Genomic DNA, 21,551 nt, shown 5'->3' on the forward strand with positions numbered 1-21,551 from the left:
AAAGGACAGAATCCATCCTAGTGTGAACCACGTAAGCTAGAATAAATAAACAAAACCAATCATGCACTCGCCTCAGAATCCACATGCAAATCTGTTTACCAAACAAGCACAACATTCACTGTAGCTTCTCCTAACCTCTTGTTTGGACAGGGTCTTGATTGGATTGCCATATCATTGACAGCTTCATTTCTCAAGTGCTAGTACAAGTCTGTACTTTTGTTACCTTCATGCCCTTTCCTCTAAATATCTCCCAATGCAAATATGAGGACAAAATTGTCAACATGTAGAAATACTGTTGCCATATAAATCACATGCTTTTGTATTTTGTCTTTCATAACTTCTAGGCGGTGTTATTATTGTTCTGTGGCAATTTGTTGTATTGCTATTAATTAGAAAATGAGAAATGAGGATGTTGAGAATGGAGAAATTAATGTGGTAAAGTATATGCAAGAGCCATTCATTCAAAAAGGGAGTGATGCATGTGAAGAAGTTGAATCAGTTAAAATTGTGGAAAATGGATCCATTGGAATGGTTTTGCTCAGCACATTTGTTGCTGTTTGTGGCTCTTTTTCTTTTGGAACTTGTGTAACTACTCTATTTTAAGTATTTGCAAGCTTGTGTATTAGAGTAAACAACATAGCTAAAGTTAAAGGTTAATATGTTAAGCTGAAGTTACTATTTTTGTTATTAGGTGGGTTATTCAGCACCCACTCAAGCTGTGCTATAAGGGAAGATCTTAATCTATCTCTTGCTCAGGTAATTACTACTACTATTCTTGTTTTTCTGTTAACTTTACATTTTTAATAATTGAATTTTGGGTATTGGCAGTTTTCATTGTTTGGTTCCCTGGTGACCATTGGTGCAATGCTTGGAGCTATAACAAGTGGTAGAATTACCGATTTCATTGGAAGAAAAGAGGTATGTATGTGACACTTCATTCTGTTGTTTAAGATTTTGACACGCCATTTAAGTTGTGTAAACAATTTTACTAATTTGAGTAACATCAAACAAACAGACTATGAGAACTTCAACAGGATTTTGCATTATAGGGTGGTTAGCTGTCTTTTTTTCTAAGGTACTCATCTTTTGAATAGTTGATGCAAGAAAAAGAAACTTATGGTACTATTCCATCTAATGCAGGGTTCTTGCACACTTGATTTAGGACGATTTTTTACAGGATATGGAATTGGAGTTATCTCATACGTGGTAATTAATTGATGATCAACCTCAACTTATTTACATTCAACGAAGTTTAAATGCATATAAACATGATCAGGTTCCGGTATATATAGCAGAAATAGCACTAAAAAATCTTCGAGGAGGGCTCGCAACAACAAATCAAGTGAGGAAATGTTAAGAATTTTAGTTTTGCTAATTAAGTTTCATTGAAATGGATAATAGCATTGACTATGCTTGTTTCTGCAGCTTATGATTGTTATTGGTTCATCAGTATCATTTTTATTAGGAAGTGTTATAAATTGGAGAGAACTAGCACTAGCAGGTAGTAATTAATAACAGTAATTTTGGATTTTTGACTCAAGGATATAACTCATTAGAGATAAACTAATATCTAATTGCTGATTTGGTTTGGTTTGTCTTGAAATTTTGAAGGACTAGTGCCTTGCATTTGTTTGTTGGTTGGTTTGTGCTTCATTCCTGAGTCTCCTAGATGGCTGGTAAGGATTAAACTATACCGTCTGTTTGGGTTAACTTTTTGAGCTTAACTACTAATTTAAGCACTTATCAGACTATTTGAGAGAGGTTAAGAAAACAACTTATGACATGTTCTTAATTTTTCAGGCAAAGGTTGGTCGTGAAAAAGAGTTTCATCTAGCTTTAAAGAAACTTCGTGGTAAAGACGTTGACATTTCTAATGAAGCTACTGAAATTATGGTACATTCCGAGCTTTTTTAACTGATGAAACACCAAAAAAAAGATCCAATCCATTTTACATGTTTGACGATAAAAGTTGAATTCAATTTTGTTTACAGGATAATATTGAAACTCTTCAAAGCCTTCCGAAGACTAAGATGTTGGATTTGTTCCAAAGCAAATACGCACGGTCTGTAGTTGTAAGTAACATACTTTACTTGTAGAAATTAAGCTCATTCATAGAGTGTGTGTAAAATAAACTATTTGTAAGAATTTCAGATTGGTATTGGACTAATGGCATTTCAACAATCTGTTGGAATTAATGGCATAGGATTCTATACAGCTGAGATTTTTGTTGCAGCAGGTAGGTAAGACGAAATGGATGCTGATTGTAAAATGTTTGGTTTAGTGGTGAGTTTGGCGTGATTCCAAACATGTTTATCTCGTCATAGTTGTTGTTGATTCTGTTTTAACATGATTTTCAGGGCTTTCTTCAACAAAATCCGGTACCATCGCTTATGCATTTATACAAGTAATTGATTTCTTTATAGTTTCTCAGAAATTAACCATGTAATTAATAATGATATTGTGTAATCTTTATTTGTTACATTGAATTATGACAGGTTCCATTTACCATGTTGGGAGCGATTTTGATGGATAAATCTGGAAGAAAACCTCTTATAACTGTAAACTTATTCGCAAACACTTACTCATCAACTACATCTAAATGAAAAGAAAATAAGAACTTAAGGTTTAACTAAATTAGTTTGTATATATATTCAGGTTTCTGCAAGTGGAACATTCTTAGGCTGCTTTATTACCGAAATTGCTTTCTTTTTCAAGGCAAGTCTTTACGAAAAAGTTTCCTTCAGAAGTTTTTGCATATCATAACTTATTATTATAAGTCCTTCCAAACACTCACACAATTACTTAGGCCAATATTTCAAAATCTGGCCTGAACCGGGCAGTTCAATCAGTTGAACTGAAAAACCAGTCAATTTGAACAATATTGCTTATGTCATAAGAAAAATTTAAATACATCTTCAAATACTTCCATAGCGTGTGTCAGTATATGCATGTACCAATTCTAAATTCATATTTATGTTTTCATATTGATCAGGACCAAAGCTTATTGCTTGAGTGGGTGCCAACATTAGCAGTTGCAGGCGTGTTGGTGAGTTTTCTTCCTCAAATCTTGATTTTTTTTTATTCTCTTTGATTTATTCTCAAGTCATTGGGATGACTGATAAAGTAAATGTACATTTCTTACACTTGAACTTGTGTTTAACTTGAAATTCTCTCATTTTTGTTCTTGTAATCAGATTTACATAGCATCATTTGCAATTGGTTTGGGATCAGTTCCTTGGGTGATGATGTCTGAGGTAGGTATGTATCATTTGACCCAACACCAACAATTATAATGATTTAGCTACACCCTTAGCATGTCATTAAGAACCGAAAAATAAGGAGATCGATGATTCAATCTGCACGGAGCATAATACTAACATTTTCCGTTAAAAAACAAATTTTGAAATTGCAGGTGTTTCCAATAAATGTGAAGGGAATTGCTGGAAGTTTGGTGGTTTTGGTAGCCTGGCTAGGAGCTTGGGTGGTTTCGTATACTTTCAATTTCCTTATGAGTTGGAGTTCTCCTGGTAAGCACAAAGCCAAAATTTGTCCACATACACTAATGCTTATGTCAATTGTCTGACTGTGATAATAATTGTATTGTTTTTGGACACAGGTACAATGTTTTTATATGCTGGATGTTCCCTCTTAACCATTCTATTTGTTGCAAAAGTAGTCCCTGAAACCAAAGGGAAAACATTGGAAGAAATACATACTTGTATTAGTTCTTAGAGAATGAGAAAAACGGATATATGAACTGGATACATTATGGTGCATCACTGTCTGTAATTCGTAACTTAGACGCTTACTATTATGACTACTGGTACTGAGATAGAATTGAAGTAAACATGATGAATTGAGTAACTGGCTCTCTTAATTGATTCAGATTTAAGCAAGGAGTATTTATACAAAAGTTAAGAACACCATAAGCTAACTTGATACACACACAACATATAGTAACTTGTGTAACAAGAAACAACATTCTAACTAACTACCAACAAGAATCTAACTAATTCCTTGAGATTAGCAACTAACTATTTATAACTATCTAATTTGAATCATCTTCATTTTGAGTAGGTCCATGTAATATTCTCCCACTACTTGAACATAAGAAATACGAAAGACTTGGGTAGTAATGACTTGGTGAAGAAGTTTAACAATTTTATTGTGAGATGAGACTGGTAGCAGTTTCAGTGTGCCAACTTGGAGTTTTTCATGAACAAGGTGGTAACTTTAACTTAAGTGTTTGATTCTTTATAGTAGACATGATTGAAAACTATGTGAAGTGCACTTTGGTTCAGTGGGATTGGATTTTTATTCATTATAGTAGACATGATTCTTAGAAAACTGTAAATGCATTTTGGTTCAGTGGGATTGGATTTTTATTCATTATTCAAATTCTACTACCTGTTTGCTGTTTGGGGTGATTGAACTTATTTGATCAAATTTAGAGTTGTTTAAATTTTGATCAAAGATAAAATAAAACTTAAGTTCCAAGTATGAATATTCAAGAATGATGGTAAAGATGTACTCAAAAGTTAGATTAGAAAAAAAGTATATAATATTCTTACAGAACTAATTTTTAAAACTTAAAGTTTTGAGATCCAAAATGATATTCATGCATAATAAGGTAGTTGAAATATGCCATCCACCTATAGTGTGCTTAGATACAAAATATATATAATGCACAACAGAGTTGAGAGTTGAACCAAAAGAAACATTCATTTGGCAGCATATGAAAACCAATTATTGGAATCCCTTAAAGCCAGAAGAATATTAAAAATGAAAAGTGAAAAAGCAATGAGACGTTGAAAGGATGTTAAGTAATACATTTTGGTGTTAAATAAGAAGAATAAAAAGCATAACCATAATAATTCGATGTTGCAAAAAAAATTAGAGCTCAGAGTAATATTTTCTCATCCAGTATTTCAGGAGAAATGATGTTACCGAACATCACTATGTTTTCATCACAGCTCTAACAGAGATGCATCAGCCGGGAATCGAACACGGGTCTGTACCGTGGCAGGGTACTATTCTACCACTAAACCACTGGTGCTTGTTGATTCAACATGAAAATAACAGGTTATACCTACCAAATTATACTCTTCCATAACTTTTGTGTGTTTTGTAAGGATACTTTTTAACAAAGATTAAAGGCTAAGTACAAGTAATGTGTTCCTTATTTTTCATGTATTTTTACTAATAATATATGAATTGGATACATTATGGACATTGTGTCTCTCTCTTGCAATCATTGCAATCATTTTATCAAATTCTTTTGGACGTTTAGGACCAGGAAGGCATAGCTAGAAAGAATAACATGATATGTCAATAAAACAAAAGAATAGCCGGATGTTAATTTAATTTGTCCATTTTTGGGTACTATATTACAATATGTTATTGCCTTATTAATAACAACTTTTCACATTCTGCAATTCTCACACATTCAGACTAAAATAGTTGTCTATCCAAAAATATTGCAAAGACAAAAGGAATGAATTATATTAAGAACACTCAAACACAGGGTGTTAAAACACCAAATAGCAAGAAGAGACAAAAAAACAAACACCCCATAACCAAAAGATAACAATTCAAATAGCTCTTTCAAATACTCTCGTAGCGTGTGTCAGTATATGCATGTATCAATTCTAATTCATATTTATGGTTTCATATTGATTAGGACCGAAGCTTATTGCTTGAGTGGGTGCCAACATTAGCAGTAGCTGGCGTGTTGGTGAGTTTTCATCCTCTTTGCTTTCCTTTTCAAGTCATTGAAATGGCTGAAAAAGTAAATGTACATTTCTTATAATCAAACTCATGTTTAAATTGAAATATCTGTCATTTTTGTTCTTGTAATCAGATCTACATAGCAGCATTTTCAATTGGGTTGGGATCAGTTCCTTGGGTGATGATGTCTGAGGTATGTTTCATTTGACACAATACTAATGCGTCAAGAAATATGAAGCGGAGTGATAAGGAGATCGATGATTCCATCTGCACGGAGCATAATACTAACATTTTCCATTAAAAAATGAATTTTGATATTGCAGGTATTTCCTATAAATGTGAAGGGAATTGCTGGAAGTTTGGTGGTTTTGGTAGCATGGCTAGGAGCTTGGGTGGTTTCATATACTTTCAATCTTCTCATGAGTTGGAGTTCTCCTGGTAAGCACACAACATAATATATAAAATCTTATGTCAATTATCTGATTTAGATGATAATAATTGTATTGCTTTTGGACACAGGTACTATGTTTTTGTATGCTGGATGTTCCCTCCTAACCATTCTATTTGTTGCAAAAGTAGTACCAGAAACCAAAGGGAAAACATTGGAAGAAATTCAGGCTTGCATTAGTTCTTAGAGAATGAGCAAAACAGATATATGAACTGGATACATTATGGTGCATCACTATCTGTAATTCGTAAGTTAGACGCTTACTATTATGACTACTGGTACTGAGATAGAATTGACGTAAACATGATGAATTGAGTAACTGGCTCTCTTAATTGATTCAGATTCAAGCAAGGAGTATTTATACAAAAGTTAACAACACCATAAGCTAACTAGACAGTTGATACACACACAACATATAGTAACTTGTGTAACAAGAAATAACATTCTAACTAACTACCAACAAGAATCTAACTAATTCCTTGAGATTAGGAACTAACTAACTAATTTATAACAACATAAACCCAAAATTCATATGCGTTTTTAATTTTTTTTTAAAACTCATCAAACATTCTTTTTCTTGCATTACGAGACACTTCCAACATGAAAAACTATAAGTTAAAAATGGAGTTTTATTGTAGATGCGCATCTAAAGCATTTCAGACGAAGTAACAAACATAACATTAGTATAGCTTATAATAAAATTGATTATTGACACAATTTTATATTTGTATTACAAAAATAATTTTTAATAAATAATATTTTTAACAAAAAAGTTTTAAAAAAAACTTTTCGGTCAGATTTGTTTTCAACCTAAATCAAAAGTCACTTTTAAAAATTAAAAAAAACTTATAATACATAATTTTAAAAAAAAAAATTCATAGTGTATCAATTGCACCACGTGTACACTAGCACTTATGCAAAATGGGAACCTATCGAAACAAAAACACACACAGTGTCTTTGACAAATCCAATCCTCGATAGTGTTTCAATATTTGTTCCTTAAATTCATCACAAACACTCACAAACATGTTGGTCGATGAAAACTGATGCAACTGAATCAAGATTCTCGTGTCTTCATTTTCCAATCACAGGTTTCATTCCTCACTCATCTCTAAACCCCCTTTTTTTCTCTTCATTTCTCAATTCACTTTCAATTCCCACCTTTATTCATTTTGCTTTTCATTCTTATAGTTCCATTAAAGTTTTCTTCTTTTTCATCAATTTATTCGATTTTTTCTTTTTCTCACCGACCCTTTTCTTACATCAATCAAAAGTCAACTTATTTTGCATTTTTTTGTGTGTATTTATATGATTAAGAATTCCTTTGGCTAAGGGTTTGTTTGATATGATATTATGCAGTTTTGTAGAATACAGAAATCATGAGTAGTCGTTTGAACAAAGATACGAGTGACTGTATGGATGATGGAAGTGGGAGTAATGAATCTAGTGACAGTGGAATCTATGGAGAAGGGACAAGTTATCTTGTTCATGAAATTTCACAGATCACAAAGCTTAGGTCAAGTCCAAATGAGAGTTTGAGTCGTGTTGTTCCTGGTAGGATGAGAAGATTACCTGCATCAACGGTTAGAATGTTGGTTGGTAGAGAAGGTAATTATTCTGGAAGAGGGAAGTTTTCGGCTGCAGATGGATGTCATATGTTAAGCCGCTATTTGCCTACCAAAGGTCCTTGGATTGTTGATCGCATGGGAAGTCGTGCTTATGTTTCGCAGTTTTCGGATGATGGTTCACTTTTTATAGCTGGATTTCAGGTTAATATTGATATCATCAATGTCATTGCAGTTATTGTTTTGTGTAATTATGTGTGAACTGAAGCTGAAATATGAAGCACTATAGTAGACATGGGACACTGACACGTCAACACTGATAATAATTTGAAAAGTGAAATATAGTCTTGTATTAGAAACACCTTTAATCTGAAGTGTTGGTGCTATATATGGAGATGATTTTGTTAAAAGAAAGTCAACTATAGTTATGGGACAAAAGTATCTCTAAATCTTCGTTTGTTGTTGTTTGTGATTTGTTACGAAACAGGGAAGCCACATCAGGATCTATGATGTTGACAAGGACTGGAAAGTTAAGAAAGACATCTCTGCTAGAAACTTACGATGGACAATTACTGATACATCTCTTTCACCTGATCGACAATATCTTGTAACTTCGACTTGTGAATTCATCTAAGTTTGAGCTGTCATTTACTACTTTGTCTCTTTTAGCTTCTTGCATTTTGACAATCTGTTAATTTATCATTGCAGGTTTATGCTAGTATGTCACCGATTATCCATATTGTCAATGCAGGATCGGCTACAACTGAGTCTGTAGCAAATGTGACAGTATGTGCTTGAAATTTCTCACCTTTGTTCAGTTATCAAATTGCAATTCAAATATATCATATAAATAATCTATAATACTTAATATAACACCTTTAAATTTGGAATTGACAAAAATTAACCACTAGGTAACAAATTTATCGTCATGATTGGGTTGCTGTGGTTACGATATTATGTATGTATTTATGTGTCTCTACAAATAATTGTTTGCTTTACATTCATAAACCATTCTTTTATTGCAGGAAATTCATTATGGATTAAATTTCGCTTCTGGCAATGATGGTGAAGAATTTGGTATTTTCTCTATCAAATTTTCAACGGATGGGCGAGAGCTAGTGGCTGGAACTAGTGATAGTTCAATATGTGTATATGATCTTGGAGCAGATAAGCTAAGCCTTAGAATTCCTGCTCACGTGGTATGATATATTATTTTCCTATAATTGGTTACTGATTTTGCATACATCATTTTAGAAATATTGATCTGAATCTTCTCAAAAGAGTCTTTTGGTTCCCTTTGTTATAATTGTCGATCTTTTTGTTCATCGCTTTAAAGTGGCATTTCGACTTCAACTGGAGTTTTATTTGTCATTATAGACAGTGGATCATATCTGATGTTCCACTTTTATGTTGCAGTCTGATGTTAACACTGTATGCTTTGCCGATGAGTCTGGTCATCTCATATATTCTGGAAGTGATGATAGTTTCTGCAAGGTACGCTTCACATTAAAACTACATGAGACTTTGTTATGCGTGTTTTACTTTTGATGTTTTCATTTAATGCATGTCATTATTCCAATCTTGGTGTTTTCCTAGCGGTTGATGGCAAAGCTTAGAAGTGATTTGTTAATGTTATGATCTATGCAGGTGTGGGATAGGCGTTGCTTTGTCTCAAAAGAACAACCAGCTGGTATCTTAACGGGACATTTAGAAGGCATTACATTCATTAATAGTCGCGGAGATGGCCGCTATTTAATTTCTAACGGAAAAGATCAAAGTACCAAATTATGGGACATAAGGAAGATGTCTTCTAATTCCGCCATGAAGTAAAACTTTTTTATCCCTCACTTTGTTCGGTTTATATGCGCTATTGAATACTGTATTTTTTCCTTCTCATTGATGATGCTTATCACTTAAACCAGCAGTCTTGGCCTTGGAGATGACGAGTGGGACTACCGATGGATGGACTATCCTAGATATGCAAGAAATTTAAGACATCCCCAAGATCAGTCACTGGCAACATATCAAGGCCACTCAGTGTTGCGTACTCTAGTTCGCTGTTATTTCTCACCGTCATATAGGTAACTTTTATTTTCGGCACATTCTTGCTCTGGTATATCAGTCATATGATGATTTGAAGAATGCAATTGCAAATAACACATTGCATGTATTTCTTTTTGCAGCACCGGTCAAAAATACATTTACACCGGATCTAGTGACGCGTCTGTCTATATATACGACCTGGTAAAAACACATCCTTATAAATTTCAAATCATCTTCGCAACTTTAGAACTAGTTATGACTTATGATTATAATCTAATGTTCTTACTGATCTCATTGGTACACAATTGATTAGAAGATTAAAACTTAGTTTCGGATTGTTTATAGGTGAGCGGAGAACAAGTGGCGAAACTTGATCATCACGAAGCACCTGTGAGAGATTGCAGTTGGCATCCAATCTATCCAATGTTGATAAGTTCAGCATGGGATGGTGACATTGTTAGGTGGGAGTTTCCTGGAAATGGTGAACCACCTGCTCCTCCTCCAAATAGAAGATCAGGTGGAGTTCGTATTAGAGGATTGTATTATATGTAGTGCATCTTCTTTGTACATATATCTATATATCTGGATTCATACATTTAGGTAGCATAATTTTTTATGCATCTTACTACACCTATAGAAAGGGTTTCAAAAGTTTGTTGAATTTCTTTATACCTTGTTTTTGTAAGCTTATTATGGATGAAAATAAATAGTTGGATTTTTTTTTTTTTTTGGTGTTAACCGACCGGTATCCGCGGGGGAAAGGGGCCCCACGTGACTAATCCGGACCCGGGCTCGGAGGCGACGGCACCGTGGCCCCAGGGCGTTTTTGACTCCAGCCGGGATCGAACCCGGGTACTAGCCGGTTCCGTCCCTTTTTGGATTTAGTTCTGTAAATTATTGTCATCAGATTCTCAAATTAAATAATAATATTAATGACAAAGTTAATATCATTTTCTTTTAATATTAAATACTCTCTCCGTATAAATTATATGTCATTTTTCGAAAATATCTGTTTTTTTTATTTAAAAAATTATTGAACTAACCTGTTAACATTAAGTATATGTCATTTTATTAATTAATAATTAATACATTATTAAATATTTTTAATTATATGTCAGCTTATTTCATTTTTTTAAAAAAATTGTAAAATTATTTATAAGTTCACTTTTTTATACAACATTAAGTATATATATATTTTTTTTAATTTGCATAAACTTGTCTAAGGGACAAATGATTTGATGGAAGGGATAGTTTTTATGTCAACATTTGACTTCCAAGAAGGCAATGGTCATCTAAAAGAATAACAACAAGGGATGTTCCAATTTAACCCTCAATTTATCTCTCTAGAAGTTGTCTTTCATGGTTTTAGTTAGTTCCAAAACATTTTTGTAACCCTCAATTTAATTGTTCAAAATTTTCAATTCAGACATCATTTTCCAATTCAGACATATCAATCATATACTGTATGTATATAATTGATGTCTAAGACATTATACTTTTATAAAGAAAATATGTGTTTAAAACAAAATTGAAAGAAGCAGAAGGTTCTCGTTATTAACACATTACGATAGAGAATCTACGTGAGATATGTCATTTTGATAGTCTTCATGACCCTAAATCTTTAAGAAAACTACTTAAACATGACTATGATAAAGGCATACATGATGATAAGTGAAAACATAAGCACGATGAATAATATATAAGAGCAAATAGTAAAATCTGGATTGTAGTGATTTCAAAGTACAACTTTCTTTGGAGAGACTTTTACAACAACAAGGTAAAGCTTTAAGTGCAACAAATGCAACAAAAAAAAAAGTGCCAAAGCAGCTATGTGAGAAATGTTGCATAGCTAAGTAGACTAGGAAGCCATTCAAACATGACTTTTCAATGAAGTCACAACAAAATCTTGAGATTATGCACTCATAAGTGTGTGGTCTATTTAAAGTAAAATCATTAGGAGGTAATTACTTATTTCTTGAACTTCGCAGATGAGTTCAGTAGACAATTGTGGATTTACTTGTTGAAAAATAAAAGTGAAGTTTTCCGAAATTTCAAGAAATTTAAATTGGTGGTTGAAAAGAAAGCTGAAAACACCATCAGGATGTTGAGAACTGATGGTTCAATTAAGTATACATCAACTGAGTTTGTTTAGTTATGTGAAAAGGAAGGAATTGAGCATGAAATGATAACACCATACACACCTCAGCAAAATGTAATTGTTGAAAGGAAGAATATAGGAATCTTGAATTTGGATAGGAGTATGCTTAAAGAAAAGCGGGTGCCTAGCACTTTCGGGGAGAAGCCACTTCATATGCCGGGAACATCGTCAACAAATGTCCAACAATGAAGTTGAACAACTAAACTCCTTATGAAGCCTGGTTAGGATTGAAGCCAAATGTTGGTCATCTCAAAATATTTGACTCATTGTGCTTTAGAAATGTTTCTAAACAACTTAGAGAAAGTTGGATGATAGAAGTCAAGTTATGGTCCTAGTTGGACATCATTCTAAAGATGCTTACAAGTTGTTCTCACCTTGTGAAAACAAGGTAGTGATCAACAGTGATATGAAGTTTGATGAAATCAAAGGTTGGAATTTGGTGAAAACTTCTAGAAAATATAGTGCAAAAAGGTGAGATTTCAAGCCACGTAAAAATTACTATGCATGATGAGAAAGAGGTTACACTAGTTGAGCTTACACAAACTTAAGGAGTGAGAAGATCAAGCAGAACCAAGACTTCATTAGTCAACCTGAATGACTATGAGAGATTTCCTAATTAAGCAATAAGAGAAAATGATGAACTAATTGAAGAAGCCATGATGGTTGAGGCAGAACTAGTCAATCACGTGCAAGCTCTACATGATGAAAATTGGAAAGCTACAATAGTTGAGGAACTTGAGGCCATTGATAAGAACCAGACATGGGAGCTGGTTAAGAACTCAGGAAAGAAAAGAATCAATGTAAGATGGGTTTACAAGCTGAAGAAGGGACCTGAAAAAGAATTGAATGATAGTACATTGTATAAGAAAATCATTGGATCTTTGAGGTATCTCTGCAACATAAGACCAAACATTTGTCATTGTGTTGGATTGGTGAGTAGATTTGTGGAGAAAGTAAGACTATATCATCTACTTGCAACAAAAGAATCCTAAGATATATCAAAGACACATCAGATTATAGAGTGATAATGCATCATCAAACAACCAGAATTGGATCAAGGATATGTGGTTACTCAGACTCGGACTAGGGTGCTGATCAAGATGACAAGAAAAACACAATTGGCTACCTATTCATACTTGGATCAACACCAATTTCTTGGAGTTCAAAGAAGCAGGAGATTGTTATTTTTTTCTCATGTGAAGCAAAGTGTGTTGCAGTCTCTTATGCAACATGACATGTTGCTTGAATAATTGAGCATTGGTGAATATGGAAAAATCAAGCTGCTTGTAGACAGTTAATCAGCCATAGATCTAGAAAACCATCCAATGAGTCAAGGTAGAAGTAAGCATATAGAAATGAGATGTCACTTTCTTAGAGATTAAGTTTTATATACTCGGGTGGGTATATCAAATAATCGGGTGGATATATCAGTTTTAGTTAGACAATCTATTTTAAGGATATACTCAAGTGGGTATATCATAAAACCGGATGGTTATATCAGACTGTTTTTAGACATTTATTTTAAATTTGATTTGGGTGGCTAGTGTGTCTATAAATACCAACCTTCATTGTAATTGAAACATACACCAATGATCAATAAGCTCTTTTCCCTCATTCACCCCCTAATTTTCTCTCAATTTATCATCATTTATCAAGTAATTTGTAATACAGGTTACCCAACATACACACAGAGACAAATATTTTTGTACTATGAGTCTTTCTAGTTACCCTTATTATAATTATCTTTTACTATCCCCTTTGAGTCTTACGTCTTTTCTTTGTTTTAACAGCTATATTTTAAGCTAATAAGACTAAATGAATCATGATCTCCCATCTTTGTTTAGAGTTATATAGTGATTTAATATTGAATGTGTGCAAAAGATGTAAGTTTTACATTACTCATGCAATAAAAACATTTTAAGTTTGTGTGGTAGTCTTTCTTTAATTGAAAATAGTGAAATGTGAGAAAAAGTGACAAGAGCTCAAAATAATGAAGAAAAAAAAAAGACATCAATAAAAAAATAAATAAGTTAAAAAATGAGTGTCATCGTGAAAGAATTAGTATTATATCTGGAGTATTATTCAATCGAAGAAAGAAAAGAAACAACTGGAAGAATAGTGTGGCTAACTCCAATGTAAGAATAGTGTGGCTAACTCCAAAGTATTAATCCACTACTTTAAAAAAAAAACTATTTAAACTAAGTCAAGATCGAAAGTTAGATTGTAAGATCATAAGATCTTCCGTACTAAAAATGATCAAGAGTATTAAGGATGTGTAGTCAAGAAGGAGCTTTTTGAAGCAATATCGTAAAAAAAAAGTGTTGGATCTTTTTTTCTAGCTTGTATTATGATCTTTCATGTTGTTATGTATACGTCTGAAAATATACTTATGAAATTACTTTTTTTTTTCTTTTGATAAGATTTTGCATGTTTCACTAATGATTCAAATTTTATGATCTTTTACAAACCTACAGATCCTATTTAAATCATATTTAAGATGTCATATACGTTGCAATTTATAATATTTTAAAATTTTATTTAAGATGTCATATACGTTGTAATTTATAACATTTTAAAATTTTATTTAAGATGTCATATACGTTGCAATTTATAACATTTTAAAATTCTATTTAAGATGTCATATACGTTGCAATTTATAACATTTTAAAATTCTATTTAAGATGTCATATACGTTGCAATTTATAACATTTTAATTCTCAAAAGTGTTTATTTGATTGTTTAGAATTTTTGCAAGCATATACTATAATATTTACAATTTGAAAATGACGGTTTGTTTGCCAGTTTGAAATATCTCCAAACCATAACGATTGTATTTATTTTACTTTTAATTTTGCCTAAGCCATACGAAATCAATAAATCTCTTTCAGAAGTTCCAGAAAATTAGGACTCTCTATTTTCCAAATATATTTCTTTCAATGTGTACCACAAGTACATAAATAAACTTTTATACAATAGGCAACCTATTGAGTACAAAATATTTGAATCTTCTTAGCCATTCAAATCACAACACATCATTCTTCAATTTAATTACTTAATAAATTCTTTTTCTTATGGTCAAGATTTTAATTAATTCCCTTTTACTTGTCAAAGAACTCAAGAAATTAGAAATAAAAATAAAAATTATAATATGAAATTATGAACTACCTTATTTACGTGCCTTTTGCACATGAAGATTATTAACTGTCTTGTTTGCATGGTTTTTCATGTTTTTGATCATCAAAGAATGTTTTCAATGATGTTTTGGGTAGCTTTTGTGTTGATCATTTTATCAGGAGCTTGTTTGAATATTGTTGAAGGAAAGCCACATAGGATTCTTTTGGATACAGATGTTGATACTGATGATTTATTTGCTCTACTATATCTTTTGAAGCTCAATTCATCAGAGTTTCATCTTGAGGTTAGTTTATTCACTCTCTTTTCTTCTTTTTTATGTCTTATTATTGAAGGATTGAATTTTCGAGCACGGTTAATTATGTTCGTCTGCAGGGAGTGACTTTGAATGCAAATGCTTGGACTAATGCTGGTCATTCTGTGAATCAAGTTTATGACATACTTTACATGATGGGGAGAGACGATATAGCAGTTGGAGTCGGAGGTGAAGGTGGAATACTTCCTAATGGTACCATACTTCCAAATGTTGGTGGATATCTTCCAATTATAGAACAGGTATACTTGTTTGGATTATGCAGAATGCGAAAATGTGTTTAAAATAAGTGCTTATGTTGGTGTTCATGATTAATATGTTCAATGGTGTTTTAATGAATCAGGGAATGACAACAGCAGGAAATTGCAGATACAGACAGGCTATACCTGTTGGATTTGGCGGTCACTTGGATATCGATACTAACTTCGGCATTCGTAAAGCTTTTCTTCCACAAGGAAAAAGGAGATATAGGCCGCTGCAACAACCGACTGCTCAGAAAGTGCTGATTGACAAAGTATCTGCAGGTCCTATAACTCTGATTGTGATTGGAGCACATACAAATATAGCCGTTTTTCTCGAAAACAATCCACACCTAAAGAAGAATGTGGAACATATTTACATCATGGGCGGCAGTGTCAGATCAAAAAATCCCACCCGTTGTTGCCCGAAAAATTCTTCCTTTTCTTGCTTACCAAGCCAGTGTGGTGACATTGGCAATTTGTTCACAAATTATAAAGCTAACCCTTATGCAGAGTTCAACATGTTTGTAGACCCTTTTGCAGCATATCAGGTTAACAAGACTATCTCATACTACGATCGATAAAATTCAATTTTAGAATGTGTTGATAAATGTATATATAGTTTTGGTTATTGACTGAGAAGTAACATGCAGGTGATTCATTCTGGCATTCCTATTACTCTTGTTCCTCTTGATGCAACAAACACAATCCCCGTCAATGAACAATTCTTCGACGAATTTGAAAAGAGTCAAGACACGTACGAAGCACAATACTGTTTCAAGTCCTTGAAAATGATACGCGATATTTGGTTAGGCAATAATTTTTATACGAGTTATTTTATGTGGGACTCTTTCGCAGTTGGTGTAGCCACTTCAATCATGAGGAACTCTAACAGAAACAAAGGAGAAAATGAATTTGCTGAAATGGAGTATATGAATATAACTGTAATTACTTCCAACAAACCTTATGGTGTATCAGATGGCTCCAATCCATTATTTGATGGCCTCAAAGTTCCTAAATTCAATCTCAAGAAAGGTTCTGTCCATAGTGGTCACATTCAACAAGAACTAACAGATCCATTTTGCTTCGTTAAGAATGGTACAGGGAGATGTCAGGTATACACTCTTACTGTAAAAAAAATATTACGCACACATCGAATAACGTCTCCCTGCTATTCGGTTATTTCACATTGTATAGGATGGTTACACAAAGGAGGTGGACGGTCAAGACTCGGTGAACGTTCTTGTTGCCACAAAAGCAAAGCCTAACAAAGATAAAAAGAGCTTACTTGACAAAGAATTCTTCATAAGCTTCTTAAATGTATGTCTATTTTTATTATATTATATTCAAACTTCTTCAAGATCAATCACTGAGTTATTTATGCTCTAATTTCTCTCGGGGTCTTAAAAACGATATCATAATGTTAGTGCGTGAATTTTGCTTTCTGGTTTCTTTCGTAGATTCTAAATCAGCCACAACAGACTGGGAGGTTCAATTTCACTTCACAGTTTCCTTACTATGAAGAAATAACTTATAAGCCAGATTTCCAAAACAAAGTACTAGGAAAACCTGTCGTATTCGACATGGACATGAGTGCAGGAGATTTTCTCGCTCTATTTTATCTCCTTAAAGTTCCTATTGAAGTCATCAACCTTAAGGTATTTCGATTTTTCATGCTTATTTGCATCATCTGAACTATTGACACATAGACTAACATGGCACATTTGGTGTTTTAGGCAATCATTGTAAGCCCAACAGGGTGGGCAAATGCAGCAACAATAGATGTAATCTATGACTTACTGCACATGATGGGTCGCGACGATATCAAAGTCGGTATCGGTGAATTTTTCGCAACGAACCAATCAAACCCAGAATTTCCATCTGTTGGAGGTTGCAAGTATGTTAAAGCTATACCTCATGGAAATGGTGGGCTTCTTGATTCTGACACTCTATTTGGACTAGCTCGCGATTTGCCTCGTAGCCCTAGAAGGTTGGTGCTTTCTAGTACAGAAATTACTTTAGTTTCTTGCCTTAAAAGTCTGATCAACATTAGGACATTATTGATACCATTATAGTTTTGTGGGGAATGAAACCTAACATTACTATCAAAGAAATAATGGTACTATATGTTATCTATAAACTGTGAGAAGATGAATTATATAGTATCACCATGTGAACAATATTGGAAATTATTGTAACTCGCGCAATATAATTTGGACATGTGAGTCAGGTACACGGCAGAAAACTCCATGAAGTTTGGAGCTCCTAGAGATACCGAACATCCTGAACTCAGACAACCACTAGCTACGGAAATCTGGGAGTCGATATTGCAAACATTAGAACCAGGGTCTAATATTACAGTATTAACTAATGGACCTTTGACTAATTTAGCAAAAGTGGTATCAGTTAAAAACATAAGCTCTAGAATTCAGGTTAGCTCGCCATCAATTCAAAAATGTATTTAATTAGTTAGGAACTTATGATGGTTATAACTTGTGGTAATTAGGTGTAACCGGTCCAAAATGTTTCAGGAAGTTTATGTAGTGGGAGGACATATCAGCGAGAGTGTTAATGACCAAGGGAATCTCTTTTCTGTTCCTTCCAACAAGTATTCAGAATTCAATATGTTCCTGGATCCTATAGCTGCAAAGACAGTGTTCGAATCAGAAGTTAACATCACAGTCGTTCCACTCGGTATCCAGCGCAAAGCAAGTTCTTTTCCAAGTACTTTAAACTTGTTTAGAAGGACACAAGAAACACCCGAGGCAGTGTTTTCCAAACGTCTACTTTCAAGTCTACTCCTTTTGAAGAAATCCCATCACAGATATCAACATACGGTAAATGTTCATATTACTCCATAACTTCGATATTGAATTTTACACGTTGCTTGTGCCTGGAACGACCGAACCAACTCAAGTTTCATTGTTTTGTTTGTGTTTGATGTTTATATCTTATACAGGATACATTCTTGGGAGAAATCCTAGGTGCTGTTGTACTAGCAAACGGTCATTCACGTGTTCTAGATGTAAAATTTGAGTCGAAATCTGTGAAACTATTTGCAGAAGGGGTTGAATCTACAGACGGAAAAATAGCGGTGGATGATAAAAATGGAAAATTAGTGAGAATTTTAACTCATGTTGATGCCAAAACTTATCATGAGATATATGTAAAGAGTCTAGGTGATTCAAACCAATCAGCTAAAGTAAGAAGCTTCAAAGAACAGAAGAAAATATGGAGTTATCCACATGACAAAAGTTAATTATGAAGCTGTTCCAATCCAAACACATACTAAGTGTGTACATCAACAGAAAACAACAAATCATTCACAGCATGATGTTTGGTGAGATGACACTACTACTGTGGGGCAGACATGTCTTATCTGGCTGAAAGGCATCCTATGATAAGAACATTATAAAAAACAAAATTGAAATAAAAAATGAACATATTTGTTGCTACACAAAAGGGAAATAAAATAATTCTATAATTTCAGCATTTACTTCTTCCTATGTGATTTGTTGCTACACAAAGGGACAATGCCACCACATCAAGATTTGTTTTCTAAAGAATCATATCTCCTCAAGATTCTTCTTATCTTGCAAATCAATTTTAAATTATCATTAGCCGTCCTTAATTAGTTTCTTATTCCATAATAAAGTGACTTTACATCTCCATTACCTTATACAACTTTAGTTTTCAACCACAAGGATTGCCAACTAATGACCTATAAGATGTTGCCAAGTAACGATAACGATAGAGTCGTCAAAATGGTTTCAACTAGTCTACTATCGATGAAAGTCTACCTTAACGGTTGGGAAAAGTGAGTTTGAATTCTGATTTAAACAATCTTTGACTAAGTTGAACTTTGGATTATCAGAGCTCGTTAAAGAACTCGAGATTAAGATGGAAGTCGAGTAGAAAACTAATCTATCTTATATTGGTGCCATTACCCTTCATTAAAGCATGAAAAATATTACAGATTATGAAAGTGTTTTCTTGTGAAGAACAAGGTACATTGGATGAAAGCTTCTATCCACATAAAAATTCATACATTCACAAGAGACATAAGAGAAATAGATGATCCTCAATAGACAAGAGGATCATAATACAAGCATTTTTACATATCACTCACTTTAAAAACTCAGTTCCATTATAGGGATCGAGCCGCCAGCTGCAACTATCTGCTGCTCGAGCTGCAATTAACATTCACACAGAGAAACATAAATTGCAAATCTAGAAATGTAATATAACATATAATGTTCTACGGATGAATTTCGTTATTTAGTTACTTACCCTCAACAATGTTTCAAGCTTATTCTTAACAACAAAGTACTCTTGTTTCACTTGCTGTAAACATCTGCGGCAACTGCACAAATAAGAAATTATACATGATCAAGATCAGACCGCGAAATTAGTAAAAAAATTATGAAACTTTGTCCTTCAAACTTTTGCATTTTAGAAGTCAAAATTATGAAACAATTATAGTATGAAGATTAACAACTTACGCATCTATGTTTTGTTCCTCACAGAAGTTGCGGAAAGCAATGCAGGCATTTTTCACCCCTTGTGCACCTATGCTGTTAAACAAACATACAAATTTATCTTTAGCAAACTAAAATATATAGTAGCACCCTATAGGGCACAGAACATGACACGGACACCGACATGGTTTTTTTCAGAGGTGTCAGTGCTAGATTCAGATGATATTTACTCATATTCTACAAGTTTGTACATTTTCTGACCATCTTGAATAAAATTGTATACCTTGCACTGCTACCCTTAAACTGATGCACATGAGCATCAACTTTTTTGAAGTCAACACTTTGCTGCTCCCTACACATGTAAAATCCAATGAAAATCAAAGATCATACACTTATCCAAATTCATCATATCTCTAAAAACCAACATGAAAAAAGAAAAAAAGGAAGTACTCACAGAGCAAAAGACAGATCTTTGAGAATCCTCTCAGAATCATCAAAGAAAAGAGAAACAACTTCAAAAACAAATTCAGGGTTATTCTCATCTTGCAGCTGTTGAAGTTGCAGAAACTGACCATCTAAGAACCCCTTTTATTCACCATAAACAAAAGAGGAAAAAAAGAAACACAAAATCAAAAATCAAAAACAAAACATTCTAAATAACATCTAACAACAACAACAAAAACAAAAAACAAAAAACAAAAAAACAAAAAAACAAACACATCCTAGAAGAGACAGTGTATGTTTGGTGGTCTAATCTAACTAACCTCCATGAACATGTTTTTGATGTAGTCCATCCATTGTCTCCGCATCTGACCCACATCCATTTTTCTAAACAAACAAGTCAGTTGTTATTGTTATATCACTAATCACAAAAAAACCAAGTGACCCAGTTGAGTTAACGTGTTCAAGTTTTGATCTTTAAGAGAAGGGTATGTATACCTTGAAATTGAAGAAGAACCCACCTAAGTTTTCTCTCTCTGTTTGCAAAGTTATGATCTTTCTTTATAGTAAGAATCAGTTGTAGTAGGAATTAGTTGTGTTGTGAAGTATAAACAGGTCACAACAACAAACAACACACAGTGGTCGCGTGGGAAATGAAATACAATGTATTTCCCCTTCTTTTTAGGGTTGTGGACTGTGGTTATATGAGTCATGTATAATTTAAAGGTTGTTTTAAAGATTGCTTTTTTTAAGACATTATTGTCTTTTATTGATGAGATTCATACATGTTAAAGTAAATATTTTGTATTTATTTTCTTAACTTGTACAGAATACAAGTTATTACTAATTATTAAAAATATATGTTAATAAATATATTAGTAGTATTATTAATGTTTGGACATGGACTTTATTTATTATTCTTTCCATGTATTTCAAATATGGAATTTGTAACTAAGCTTTTCAATTTTTTTTTTAATTTTTTTTAGATTTTTAAAAATGACTAATAT

The 21,551-nt window shown here is 33.1% G+C and overlaps 3 protein-coding genes, 1 long non-coding RNA gene, 1 other non-coding gene and 1 pseudogene across 6 annotated transcripts; 4 read left to right on the forward strand and 2 right to left on the reverse strand.

Annotated features, from left to right (window-relative positions):
- The first annotated feature begins 307 nt into the window (after nucleotides 1–307).
- LOC131631562 (sugar transporter ERD6-like 16) lies at nucleotides 308–4,365 on the forward strand (annotated as a pseudogene).
- A 531-nt stretch (nucleotides 4,366–4,896) lies between these two features.
- LOC131631573 (small nucleolar RNA snoR114) lies at nucleotides 4,897–4,976 on the reverse strand. The gene has a single exon (XR_009292736.1). It is a non-coding gene; the product is annotated as a small nucleolar RNA snoR114 (small nucleolar RNA).
- A 702-nt stretch (nucleotides 4,977–5,678) lies between these two features.
- Nucleotides 5,679–6,109, forward strand: LOC131631563 (uncharacterized). Its single transcript, XR_009292733.1, has 3 exons — nucleotides 5,679–5,734; nucleotides 5,861–5,920; nucleotides 6,051–6,109. It is a non-coding gene; the product is annotated as an uncharacterized LOC131631563 (long non-coding RNA).
- Nucleotides 6,110–7,108: 999 nt separating this feature from the next.
- LOC131631533 (LEC14B homolog) lies at nucleotides 7,109–10,507 on the forward strand. Of its 2 annotated transcripts, none has more exons than XM_058902330.1 (10): nucleotides 7,109–7,266; nucleotides 7,535–7,944; nucleotides 8,228–8,347; nucleotides 8,449–8,526; nucleotides 8,766–8,939; nucleotides 9,157–9,234; nucleotides 9,388–9,566; nucleotides 9,663–9,821; nucleotides 9,924–9,984; nucleotides 10,129–10,507. In XM_058902330.1, the coding sequence occupies exons 2-10, from the start codon at nucleotides 7,555–7,557 to the stop codon at nucleotides 10,333–10,335; spliced, it is 1,446 nt and encodes a 481-aa protein (XP_058758313.1). In that variant the 5' UTR covers nucleotides 7,109–7,266; nucleotides 7,535–7,554; the 3' UTR covers nucleotides 10,336–10,507. The 2 variants fall into 2 exon arrangements, with proteins under 2 accessions (XP_058758313.1, XP_058758314.1); XM_058902331.1 differs by having other exon boundaries at nucleotides 9,666–9,821.
- Nucleotides 10,508–15,038: 4,531 nt separating this feature from the next.
- On the forward strand, nucleotides 15,039–19,117 carry LOC131631564 (nucleoside hydrolase 3-like). Its single transcript, XM_058902360.1, has 10 exons — nucleotides 15,039–15,359; nucleotides 15,449–15,628; nucleotides 15,730–16,176; nucleotides 16,279–16,740; nucleotides 16,823–16,945; nucleotides 17,086–17,283; nucleotides 17,362–17,615; nucleotides 17,856–18,057; nucleotides 18,157–18,462; nucleotides 18,585–19,117. Exons 1-10 carry the CDS (start codon nucleotides 15,129–15,131, stop codon nucleotides 18,882–18,884), a joined length of 2,703 nt encoding a protein of 900 aa, XP_058758343.1. The 5' UTR covers nucleotides 15,039–15,128; the 3' UTR covers nucleotides 18,885–19,117.
- Nucleotides 19,118–19,550: 433 nt separating this feature from the next.
- Nucleotides 19,551–21,251, reverse strand: LOC131631565 (histidine-containing phosphotransfer protein 1-like). Its single transcript, XM_058902361.1, has 7 exons — nucleotides 21,043–21,251; nucleotides 20,868–20,931; nucleotides 20,558–20,688; nucleotides 20,387–20,455; nucleotides 20,128–20,199; nucleotides 19,916–19,988; nucleotides 19,551–19,815 (listed from the first exon to the last, which is right to left on the reverse strand). Exons 2-7 carry the CDS (start codon nucleotides 20,925–20,927, stop codon nucleotides 19,756–19,758), a joined length of 465 nt encoding a protein of 154 aa, XP_058758344.1. The 5' UTR covers nucleotides 20,928–20,931; nucleotides 21,043–21,251; the 3' UTR covers nucleotides 19,551–19,755.
- Between the last annotated feature and the right edge of the window lie 300 nt (nucleotides 21,252–21,551).

The sequence above is a fragment of the Vicia villosa genome, unplaced genomic scaffold (assembly GCF_029867415.1).
Source record: "Vicia villosa cultivar HV-30 ecotype Madison, WI unplaced genomic scaffold, Vvil1.0 ctg.000843F_1_1, whole genome shotgun sequence".
Taxonomy (NCBI): domain Eukaryota; kingdom Viridiplantae; phylum Streptophyta; class Magnoliopsida; order Fabales; family Fabaceae; genus Vicia; species Vicia villosa.